General features: G+C 37.6%; 1 protein-coding gene across 1 annotated transcript in view; it reads right to left on the bottom strand.

Moving 5' to 3' along the window:
• nup210 (nucleoporin 210) overlaps positions 1 to 11,330 on the bottom strand; it is a 44,961-nt gene extending 33,631 nt beyond the window's left edge. Inside the window, exons 1-8 of the mRNA XM_017698259.2 lie at positions 10,738 to 11,330; positions 8,647 to 8,783; positions 8,066 to 8,197; positions 5,983 to 6,079; positions 4,798 to 4,948; positions 2,778 to 2,910; positions 1,431 to 1,589; positions 663 to 731 (exon numbers count right to left, since the gene is read on the bottom strand). Of these exons, the coding sequence (XP_017553748.2) occupies positions 663 to 731; positions 1,431 to 1,589; positions 2,778 to 2,910; positions 4,798 to 4,948; positions 5,983 to 6,079; positions 8,066 to 8,197; positions 8,647 to 8,783; positions 10,738 to 10,895 (1,036 nt within the window). The 5' untranslated portion in view covers positions 10,896 to 11,330. The remainder of the gene's footprint in view (positions 1 to 662; positions 732 to 1,430; positions 1,590 to 2,777; positions 2,911 to 4,797; positions 4,949 to 5,982; positions 6,080 to 8,065; positions 8,198 to 8,646; positions 8,784 to 10,737) is intronic.
• Positions 11,331 to 12,324: the final 994 nt, after the last annotated feature.

Below are 12,324 nucleotides of genomic sequence, written 5' to 3'. Positions count from 1 at the left end.
AAAGGGGAAAAAAGTACCGCTTGTCTTTTTGTGAACTAACAAAACAAAGAATTTTGGTGTCCTACTAGTCTACCAATGTGTTTAATACATGGTGAAAAAGAGGGATGCATGATGGCAATGGGCCAAGTTGGGAATTGGGCAGATCTTCTGCTTCAAGCACACTTGCCAATTTAGTATTTTTATTTTTGCTGATTTGTGCTGTAGTTTTATGAAGAACATATGCCAGATAAGTGCACTCATGCTGTATTTGAATGCTGCTACACCTGAACCAAAATAGCATAATTATACATGACTGACTGTGTTAAATAGCCTATCATTTCTGACGTTCAATGTAGCACTTTATTTGAATCATTATTTATTGATGTTACCTAAATAAATATTTTGTTTAATTATTGAAAATGCCAGTTGGACCAACCAAAAGTCTGGCTGATTTGGCTGAAATTTGCTATGAAAAGTCATGATCAGTGCATCCCTAATTAAATATATTAATAATGAACCAATTAATAATGAATCAATAGCTGGGCATCTATCAATCAATATTATTTATTATTATCAAAATTATGTTCTCCATTCAAAATATCACAATGCTCTATTTCACTGAATTTTTTTTACATCCACCCCTACTGAATAGATTCTGCTAAAGCAAAGGTGATAATACAAACCTAAATATCCAGGTTCCACCACATATATTGTGCTGTTTGGTAGTCGAGAAGCACCCTTCATACCAAGACCTGAACAGTAACAATTAAGGAAAGTTAAGTTTGTTTCATTAACTTCTAAACAAAGACTTCCCTAAAAGAAATCTAATTCTGCTATTCATTCTGGTCAAACACAAAATATGAAAAAAAGCAGCTGTTGCATCTTTTCCACTGTCTGTTCATCAAAAATCTCTCTCAACTTTTTTACTCTCTTAACTGACTGGATGAAATATTAAAATACTTAAATGTTATATTAGTCCCGAATCCTATGAACTGCTTTTTTCTTTGGCACTTTGGTCTAAGTTATTCAAACGGTGTTTAATGAAGAGAAATCCACTTAAAAGCACTGCCAAACACTTCAGAGTGAATAGCAGGTGAACAGAACCTCAGTGTGTTGAGAAAAAGGTGAAGATCTGAACAGGGCATAGTACAGTTACCCTGGCATTGGCGCGCAACTAATTTATATTGACACTAACAGTTTCAAGAGCTAATATAACAATAAGCAACAAGAGGCTGTACATTATAGTAATTTACCATGGTTAGAGGGAGGTGTTATGCCCTATATCAAGAGCACGCAAAAAAAAACCCCAAAAAACCTTAACCCTTAAAAAAAAAAAAAAAAAAAAAATATATATATATATATATATATATATATATATATATATATATATATTTATCACTATAATACAGCCTCTTGTAGACAGGCTAAGGTTACCACTGATTAAAGGATACTCTTGTGATCCAGCACGATGTTGGTGTGGCCGTGCTGAAGGGCGAGAACGGTGGAGGTGCTCTGGTCCAGCTCTGCTACAGCTGAATAAGGGTCTCCTCCAGGTGCTACCACACTGTTCTTCAGATGAAGTTCGTATTGATCACAGGGCATGGCCAGCTCTGAAAAAGGCAGACATGTTTTCCATCAGTTACAACCAGGACAACTTAACATAAATCATTTTGCATTTTTAGCTTTGCAATCTATTGAAATAGATGAAAGCACATTCAACTATTTTCATAGTACTGTGTCAGAAGCATGTGACTCTATCTGTGACTACTTAACAGCTCAGTTTGAAGTGTGATTGAGGCATGATGTTTGCACGAAATAAAATGGTGGCTATAACCTTCCATAACTTTTTAGCTACATTATATCATATCAAATATCCACTGCAAAACTAAAGAAGCAAATTTCAGACACCAAACGGGATGTGGCCGATTGATTACAAGAAAAACTGTAGTCATTTCAGAACAGCTTTGATTAATCGATCAGTCAGGAAAAGAAAAGGCACAGCTAGCAATCTGTCAATTACTATACATTTCACACCATGTATGTTTCCCTCAATAAATTAAAAATATAAGGATTATTCCTCCTTTTACACAAAAGCTACTCAATCTTCTACACCATATTTACATTTTACTCTTATTAAAATCAACAGATCCATGTGAAATGTGCCACAACAATAAAGGAAAAAAATGTATGAACAAATCTACAGAAACTGCATATAGAGGAAATTACTATTATGGAGTTAACTTTACACTGCAATTAAAATGATTCCTCCTTTAAATAATATTGCAATAACAGCACACAAGCAGCAGTTCAATTTAGAGGAAAATGCAGCTGTTTCCTTCAACTAGCAGTGTTTATTTCACTAAAGCAAATCAAAGCTAGCTGAAAAGCAGACAACACGCCGTTTCTAACTTTTGACTATTTTAATGCCGTTTGCTCACCATTTTCAACTTTCGGTATTTTCTAGATTGAATGTGTTCTCTAGTTGCTCCTAAAGGACAGTCATGCTTGGTTTTATGTCTTTTTAGAATTTGTTAGTAAAGCGTTAGCATATTTTTACTTTTTTGCCTGTACTGCAGTGACCAGCATCTGTATTTTCCCACTTTCAATGAGGTGATGTAAAGGAAGAGCACAAGCATCACCAGGACAACCAATCAATAAGAAGATTCTGTGCCAACAGATTTTATTATTGACTTTACTGATGATGTCGATTAGCTGTTTCAGCCCTAGAAATTGTGCAAATTGAATGTTTGACCAACTAATCATTTTATTTGAAACTTAAATCTAGGGTTAAAACGTACCTGTGATCTTTCCTTGGCGAATTTTCTGAACCTTGTATTTGATGGAGGTGCCAGCGAGCAGGTAAATGTCATAAGCAGGGCTCAGGAGGATGTTCTCGAGAATCAGCAGTCTTACTTCAGCAGCTCCAACATTCTTTAAAAACACAGGAGAATGCAATCAGTTAAAAATTGCACATACTCTTATCTACCAAGCTAAAAAAGTCTTTAGTCTAGACTTCTAGTCTAGACTTCTATCTAAAGTAAACAAATGTTTCACAAGATGTGAAAGGTCTGTTTTTTAAACTTCTACAAATTTCTGATCACAATATACAACTCTGCCATGCTTAATTTAGACTTACAACAGAGACAGATTAGGGAAGGTGCAAAGGTGATAATAATAATAATAATAATAATAAGTTACATTTATATAGCGCCTTTCACAAACTCAAGGTCGCTTCACATAGCATAGGGGAAGAAAAGAGAAAAAAAAAAACTACACAGTGGAGGAGGAAGAAAAATGTGCATTAAACAGAAAAGTCTTTAAGTCCACTTTAAAAGAGGAAAGAGAAGAGCAGTCCCTGAGGGATTGAGGAAGAGAATTCCAGAGTTTGGGGGCCATGGCACTGAAGGACCTCCCTCCCAAAGTGGAAAGTCTGGTGAGTGGAACAGCAAGTAAGTTACTGCAAGAAGACCTGAGGGAGTGTAAGAGGTCAGCAGTTCTCTGAGGTAGGGGGGAGCAAGGTTAGGCAAAGCTCTGAAAGTGAGTAGTAAAATTTTAAACTTTATACGGGACGGGATCGGTAGCCAGTGTAGCTGGAAGAGAATGGGGGTGATATGAGCTGAATGCTTAGTATGGGTGAGAACTCTAGCCGCAGAGTTCTGAATGTACTGTAGCTTTTGGATAGACTTACAGTTACAGTAGTGAATACAGGACATAATGAAGGCATGAACCAGAGTTTTGGCATCTTTATCGGTCAGGAACAGTCGGAGACGAGCAATGTTACGTAAGTGGAAGAATGCAGTCTTAGTGAGGAACTTGATATGCAGATCAAAATTAAGTGATGAGTCGAGCAAGACACCAAGATTTCTAACAACAGGTGCAGGCTTAACGAGCAGGCCATTAATATTAACAGAAAAATTGGACGATTTTGATAGTAAATGTTTAGGGCCAACCAGTAAGACAAGTTCAGTTTTATCAGTGTTTAGCATGAGAAAGTTATTATGCATCCAGAGCTTTAAATCAGAAATACAATCAATTAGTGTACCAGGAGGGGAATCTGAGGGTGTGTGTGTACTGAGATATAACTGAATATCATCAGCATAACAATGGAAGTTTAGGCCATGGCTATGAATGACCTGCCTAAGGGGTGAAATGTAAACTAAGAAAAATAGGGGTCCAAGAACTGAGCCCTGTGGGACACCACATTTGACAGGAGAGGAGGAGGACTGGTGTCTGTCTGTAAGATATGTCCTGAACCACTGTAAGGCTGTGTCAGTGATGCCAATAGAGAAAAGACGAGAAATGAGAACATCATAATTAAAAGTATAAAGATAACTCTTTTGAAATTGTATAATTGTATAAAATTCTTTAAATTAGATTATATAACAGTATAACAATTACAGCATTTCATACCAGGATTAAAGCTTTTTAGATAATAATTTTGATGCTCATTACCTATAATTATCCCAAAAGTAAATGAGTAGTATACATTTTATACCCTGAGTATAGTAAGACTAATAGGGTTAAGGATTTTGCCTATACAGTGCAGCTAGTCTAGCTCTACTCTCTAAAATCACTGAAGCGAGTGAAAAACCAATATTAAGCAAGACTGGCTATTTATAGTAACTCAGTCTATTGGGAGAAGAGCCCAGAGCTGAGATTTTAAAGAAAAAAGAGTCTTATTTTATGTCTCTCTGCCTCACTTTTTTTCAATCGTCAGAAAATTCAAAAAGAAAGGAGCATCAAAAATTCAGGAGGAACTCCAGCAGAACTGGAATCACAACAGCAATGACACACAGCGGAGGAGAGAACGAGACTCACCATATAAAGAGCCTCTTGGATTTTGGCTTTCAGTTTTGCGTGGCCAGTTCTGATGCCCGACACCAAGATGATATCTCCTTGCTTTCCGACTCTCTCCATCTCAGAGATGTAACTTGGCGGAGTATAGGTTGACTCTGAGAATTTGAGGACTCTAAAAAGAAGTACACTTAAATTAGAACATTTTAGCAACCTCTCATATAGTAAACCACACCATGATAGAGCTGCAATAATCTTCACAACACATCCACTGCACACATTTATATTTAACTTCAGAAATGTACAATACAACAATTGTACATCTGTACAGCTGCTGTGATATCTATAACGTAACTCTTACATAACACTTTGCCCATTCTACCTTATTAATATTCTGTATTGTTTACCTTATGGGCATTTTAATATATGCTGAGCACTTTCTCAAACAATTAAGTACACTCCCAGGACTGCATCTGGGCTTGTTTGTGGGAGGGGCTCATTGCTACAGGTTTGTTGTCAAAACAACAACAAATGCACAATTCTCTCACAAGTGAGAGATTTTTTTTTTCCCTTGTAAAATTAAGATCCAGTTTTTCTTGTAAAATTAAGATCAAGAGCTGTTGTTTTGGCCAAGAAGACCAGCATATCCACCTGAGGCCTGAACACTGGATGTACTGCACCAGACTGCCAATTAGTTGTAGTTGTCATGTACAGGTGAGCTAGACCAATTAAAAGCTGTCAAACACCCATGTCAACACCTAGCTCACCTATTCTAGTTCTGTATTATTAGGTTAAAATCTTCTACTTAAAGCTTCTGTTAACAATATAGTCTTTTATTTAAACCATAGCTCTTGTGATTTGAAACTGACTCTTTCAAATTGCAATTTTGATATAAAAACAATCTTTTTTAATCTTTTTATAACAATCTCAGTGCAAGCACTCATAGTACTTTGTCTCCTTCCTTGCCACTACAAAACTTGAAACAGAGAAACATAAGAAAATTAAACTGCGGCTTATTACTAGACAGTGCCACAAGCGGACAGCCCTTGGATGCATCCTGAGATCACTGGTTTCAGGAGAACCAGGGACAGGTTCTCTGGCTCCCTTTTTGCAATTGCACCAATAAACGTTCCTCATACATCTTGTGTTTCATGAATGAAAGATACTGATTAAAATGTAAAGGGTGAAAATCAACTCTTCATCTTTTACCTTAGCGAGTTGTAGGAATCAGGGTAAGTAGCCATTTCTGTCCCCTTCACGAGGCTCCAGTCAAATACGAGTCCAGCTAAAGTACTGAATGTGTTTCCTGTACAAACACAGTGAACATTCAATGAAACACTGCACTGAAGTTAAAACAAATGTTTTAGGGCCTTATAATTAATATATAACAGTGTTCTAATCATATTAAATAAAATGTGCACACATTTATTGGCCAAAAGAGTATTCATATGCTAAGGCTAACAAAATTTATTTTGAAACATAGAAAAATAGCTTGGTATATTGTTTGTTGTGTGTATTTAACTATAGTACAGGGATGCACAAATATGGGAATTCTGGACCAGTGTTGATATCTGGCAGCATAAAGATATTTCATTGTACTCGTGATACACTATAATGCATTTCTGAGCACACTGCTGTCTGAATTTAAAGTGCACTGACCAACTGCATGTTTAATTGTAAAGAACGCAAAATTAGTCCTGTTTAACTTGCTTCAGTGCAGCACAGTATGAACATTTTTCTGTGTCAAAAAATTGTTATGCATATCATTCTATCAAGAATCATGATACACTATTTTTTCCATATGACCTACCCCTTCCATTCATGAATCTGTGGGTGGGCGATATGATTAAATTTATTGTTATCCTTTTAAATTATTTCACAATGCAGTTTGCTGGGTATTTCATGGGTATCATTACTGACCAACTGCATTCCATTTCATAACAAAGAAAGCACAATTAGTTCTGTTAAACTGGATTCAGTTCTGTTTTACTGGGGCATTTTCTCACTTCCAACTTATGACAACTAATATTGCAATACAGATTGTGTATTATGAGAATGTCTTTAGACCAATGCTGGCACTGATGCATAAACATTTTATCAAATGTAGAAATTAACATTAGCATTAGAGAAATGTACACGTATTAGTAGAAGGCTGGAAGCTCACCAAAATAATAATGATATTTTAATATTTTAAAATTCAGACATTTGTCCAACCCCAAATAATTCAAAAAGATCTACCAATATTAATTTGATTCATTGTACATCCATTCTGCTGTGGGATCTTTCGATCACATTGGTGTATGTAGTGTACTTATTGTAGAACTACACTGTTGTAAAATTTGTGATGAAATTTCATGACCATTACCAGTTTCTTTACTGGAATGGCTTTATTACATGCATGAAGCCCTGAATGCACAAATGAAGTGAATCTGCTCTTACTGACTTCATGTGTAATAGCCAGGCAGAGCTGTTCAGAAGTCACTGCACCATTTTTAAAAAATGGTTCCATATTAAACTGATAGAGAATCATGCAAGAGCTTGACTTGAAAAGAACACTTGGCTTGACAAGTCGACATGCCAGTCAGACTAGTTAAGTAAGTGTCTTCACTACAGAATAAGTAAACTCATCAGTTTCCTTGAAAGAAAAACAGAAAGCCATGAGGATTACTTCAAACAATACCACGATATGCTGTCTTAAGCCTGTCGCTGTAGAGTGTTAAAGCTACAGCTCTGAACACTGTAAGGCCACAAAGGCAGAGCAAACACAACTTAATGCCTCAACCGGAGTGCTTTGCCAAATGAAAAAGGTTTGGCTTCAGATCATCCTCTTAAAAACCTAAATAGGGAGTCCTAACTAGTGGATGGAATTGGACACACAGTAAATGTCATCGATCAATACAAACGGGTCAAAAATAAATTTATCACATTAACGTAAATTCAAAAGCAAGCATGTTTTCTTCTATAATATTACAGATAATTAGATACACAATTTTGAATGGACAATGGATGATGTGATGAGAGTCCAAAAGTTGGATATATATATATATCTCAAAAGTATCAACAATCTCTTATCTCAAATGTTTATTCATTCACAAAATGCATCAAGTGCCCAGTGGCTTCTATTAGAAATGTGTTTGGAGTCAGTGGGTTTTCAGTTCTTTTCTAAGCACAGGAAAACACATTAAAACTGTTATCCATAGTAACACACCATACAACACAGAAACAGAAACAGATTAGGTTGAAAATACTGGACTTGTCATTTAACTTTTTTTCGCTGAGCTGTTGCACTCACCTTCCGAATCCAGTGCGTGGATCTTCAGCTCCAGAGGAGAGTCCTCCAAGTGGAGCTCCCGCGTGGTGGACACAATCTGGATCTCACTGATAATGTCCACGATGGCATCACAGCGCAGTACCTGGCCCGTCACTACAACAGTTTACAATACAATAGCTTACAATACAATAGTTTGCCAAAAAATCAAATGTACACCATTGTTCCTTTACCCCAAATGTAGTGCATGAGCCAAGACATGCTTGGCGTCCAAGATTTGCTTCTTTAGTTTTGTACTGGAGCTTTGCAATACATGATGTAATGTAGTCCATAAAACTGGACTAATCTCAGTCTCCAGAGCAGCTGCTACTACTGTTTTTCAGCTAACATATTTTGCCCACTTTTAATGTATGTTTTAGTGTCAGAAACGACATAAGCAAGACTATTTGAGATTAACAGAGTTTCTGAAAAGTATATGATGATTTAGGCCTGCAGTTAGCATGATACTAACTCATATGACATACAGTACTACGTGATAGCTAAATTAGTCTTGTAGCTCCAGTGGCAAAACTAAAGAAAGACTCTAAAGAGTAGGTTTTACTCACCGATGTCCTCAGCTAGGATAATACTGGTCAGTCTAGAGGGCTGCGTGGAGCGGGCCTGAAGCACAGCTCTGTGAGAACACTGACGCTCATCCACATCCACAGCCTCAATACTGGCCACTTCTGGTCTGTTCGATGACCTGTGGACCAACAACCGGAGATTTCTATCAACCTTGATGATGACACGGCAAACTCAAAGACTATTTTTACAATGTTTCTGTTTTGCTGGACCCTGACATAACAGAGTGAATGGACTGCTTCTTAACGCTGATGCTCCTTAGACATTTCATGAATCATCTTTGTAGTAGGATAACTAACGAGGAGTGGGCAATAAGATGGATTTTTTCTGCTAATTTACAGAATGTGTCACAGTGCAATACTGAGGCAAATGTATAAATGGATATGTATATACTGCATGGACTTTCCCTCTTTGTACTTCAATTCGTGCGTGTTTTAGCGAGAACACCAAAGCCGACAATAGTTTTTGAGCTCACTAATGAAAATACTTTCACTTAAACAATCCAGGCCACGGTAGATTTTGAAAATATAAAAATAAAATCTCTACTCTAGCACATGCACATGAGTCCTTAATTATCCTTAAATTATTATAAAGTTTAGAACATTTTATTAGTAATATATTTAACCGTTGTAATGTTTTAATCAGCTCCCTTAGCAGTGCCACATTCCATGTCCCTGATGATATTTATAGTTATTTATACATCACACTATGCTCTTCTGACCATATTGTAGATAATAGCACTGATCAGCTGTATGCTTCTTTACAAAAACAGAATATTCAGTCTTAACAGTATTTACGAGCGCTGTATGCGAAACAATAAAATCAAGTTTTTTAACAGTATTTCTTAAATGTGGCACTGCTCAGGCTTTTCTTCCCACCTTTTCAAACATGAGAAAGCCTAAATATTGTGATGTATATTTTGTACTGTGAAAATGATGCATCGAGTAAAGCTAAAGTAAAGTATGGTATAGTATAGTATTTAAAAGTATAGTATAGTACAGTATGGTATAGCATAGCATCTAAAAATTATTTTAAAAGTTTACATGAATGCCTAGCACATTATATGAATTCTGACATTTTTATTTTTATGATGGCACCAGGTATGAATATGTGTAATAAGAATTTCATTGTACAGTGCAACCTGTTTCTCTGCACATGACAATAAGGATGTGACTCTGTAGCCCATCATGTCTGTAGCGGGCTACACCTACATTTGAAAATGCCACAGGAAATGAGGCATCACATCCAGAAGACTGACAGAGACACATGCCTGGCCTTGTTTCAGCGGTGACAGTAAGCCAATACTGCACAACAAACTGACCAAGAAAAGAATATGCAGGCTTGTTACTTACCAAAGATCCATCCTCAATGAGAGCACAATGACCTTTCTGAAGTCAAAGTAAACATCCTACTCAGCCATTGAAATGAGGAATGAATGAATCAGAAGTACTTCAACTTGAAAAGTGAAGAAAAGTATCAGACACGATCCACTCCATTACAGTTTCCCAAAGAACTGCAGAACATCCAGCATCTATCTGACTTGGAGCTGAAGTTTAAACACTAACAGAATGAAATTTAACTCAGACAAAGGAATTAAAGAGGAGATACAATCCGCCTAATCCAGTCACTGAAAAGCAGGCACCTTTTTCCTGTGAATGCTTATGATAAAACATACATTCCAGGCCAAAACTTTAGCAAAACTATCATATTCGTCAGGCAGCATATTCATAACTTATGGAGGCTTTCTGAGGCACCCAGCTCTTCAGACGTCTGGTTCCTATCACCACCACTGTGAACCTGTCTGACCTGGCACAAATAGATCATTTCACATCACAGTGCATGACTTTGTTTACAACCTATTATTGGAATTGTGCAGAAAATCCTATATAAGAACTCAATGTGAAGGACTGTGATGAAGCCGAGGGAAAGTAAACCTTTCCTCACACATACACCTGAGGAGTAGTAGTAGATGTGAAAGTATCATTTGAAAATACTCAGAATACTCAAAACGACCACTTAAACTGGTTACGGCCCACCTTTTTTTCTACGGAGGCGGTCTCATATCTCCCACTTACCATCTGTAGCAGCCTTCAGTGGCCTCCAGTGTAAAGTTGATTTTCGTACTTCTGGCAAGAGGTAGCAGGACTTTGGGGATATTCAGCTTAGCAGCTTTAGAGCAGTAGCAGTGGCAGGAGAGCACCAAGAGGAACACGAGAGCTTCACAGTTCGCCATTATCGCTCCTTATTACCGCTTCAAATTCACTCTAACGCAACCGCACAGAGGTCAAAACGCAGACTTATCTCAAATGTGAGAGAAACGTGGGCGCCTGCAGCCTGTCATACACTGTCCACTGCACATGGTCAGCATGTCCACGTCGAAATGAGAATGAAAGGTTTGAATGAGAGCCCGACTGCGGCGCTTTGAGGTAAAATAAGTAGCTCATACAAACTTCCAGTCTTGTCAGTAGCCGCGACCGTTAATTCACTACTAGAATAGCAATTTCTTCATATATTCTCCGGCTCAAAAAGCAAAACAAATGTAGAAAACGCGTCAATGTCCGTGCAAATAGCCTGACCGTGTCTAAAGGTCAGTTTATATTCAGTGAATTTTCTACTACAATTATTTTATTGCCGCACGAGTCGCGTGGAAATACCCGCCATTGAGTTACATGGTATCAAAGCGGTCGTGGTGCATGCTGGGAAACGTAGGCCGGAGGTCAGGTATCAGATGACGAGTTTCTTTAAAGTGACACACACCGGCCCCTGAAGCTGCGTCCAGCAGTGCTGCCCCAGGGCGCATGTTTCCCCACACTTCTCTGAATGAAACAGCTGCTCTGGGATCAGCTTCTGACTTCTAGATGTAACACCGCCTTTTCTTTTAAGACGTCGCGTAATTTGAGCTCCGCTTACATCAAGAACCCTCTTCTGCAATGTAGACATTAAAGGGGAACTCCACCAACTGCTCAGAATTTCTGCATAATTAAATGGTTCAGATGTCAATGAAGTCTTTCAGAGTGGTTCGGTGTGAAATGCTCTGTTTTAGAGAAACGACTGAATCAGAATGGTTCACCATAGTGGTGATAGGAACCAGACGTCTGAAGAGTTCCATGGCCACCTCAGAAAAAGTCACCACACTTAGTGGTTATGAATACGCTGCCTGGTGCCTGAGACATCTGTGATACTGACTTTTAAATGCAGCACTGCGTATTCTTTTAAAACATCATTATATATAACTTTGGGTTAAACTGAGAGGAATCCTCAGGTGTAATGTAGATAGGGGAGAAATAAAGGGGAACTCCACCAATTGTTCAAAGTTTACAGCATAATTAAATCATTAAGATGTAAACATTCTCAGTCATTCTGAGCGATTTGATGTGAAATGCTCTGTTCTAGAGAAACTTCTAGACTCACAGGGGTGGTGATCGGAACCAGACGTACGAAAAGTTTCATGCCTACCTCGCAGAAAGCAATTACATGTAATGATTATTGATGTACTGTACTGTAACACACTTATACTACTTCCGGCGCTGCTGTGAGTGGCAGCCTTTCCAGTAGCTCTGTGTTTTGTGTATTGTTTTTGCATGTTTTTTTCTTACTTTTCCTCTTTTGCAAAATTTCCTTTGGGATCAATAAAGTATCTATCTATCTATCTATCTATCTAT

This window comes from Pygocentrus nattereri, chromosome 9 (assembly GCF_015220715.1).
Source record: "Pygocentrus nattereri isolate fPygNat1 chromosome 9, fPygNat1.pri, whole genome shotgun sequence".
Lineage (NCBI taxonomy): Eukaryota > Metazoa > Chordata > Actinopteri > Characiformes > Serrasalmidae > Pygocentrus > Pygocentrus nattereri.
Note: the sequence above shows the minus strand (reverse complement) of the source record. Positions and strands in the feature narration are given on the sequence as shown.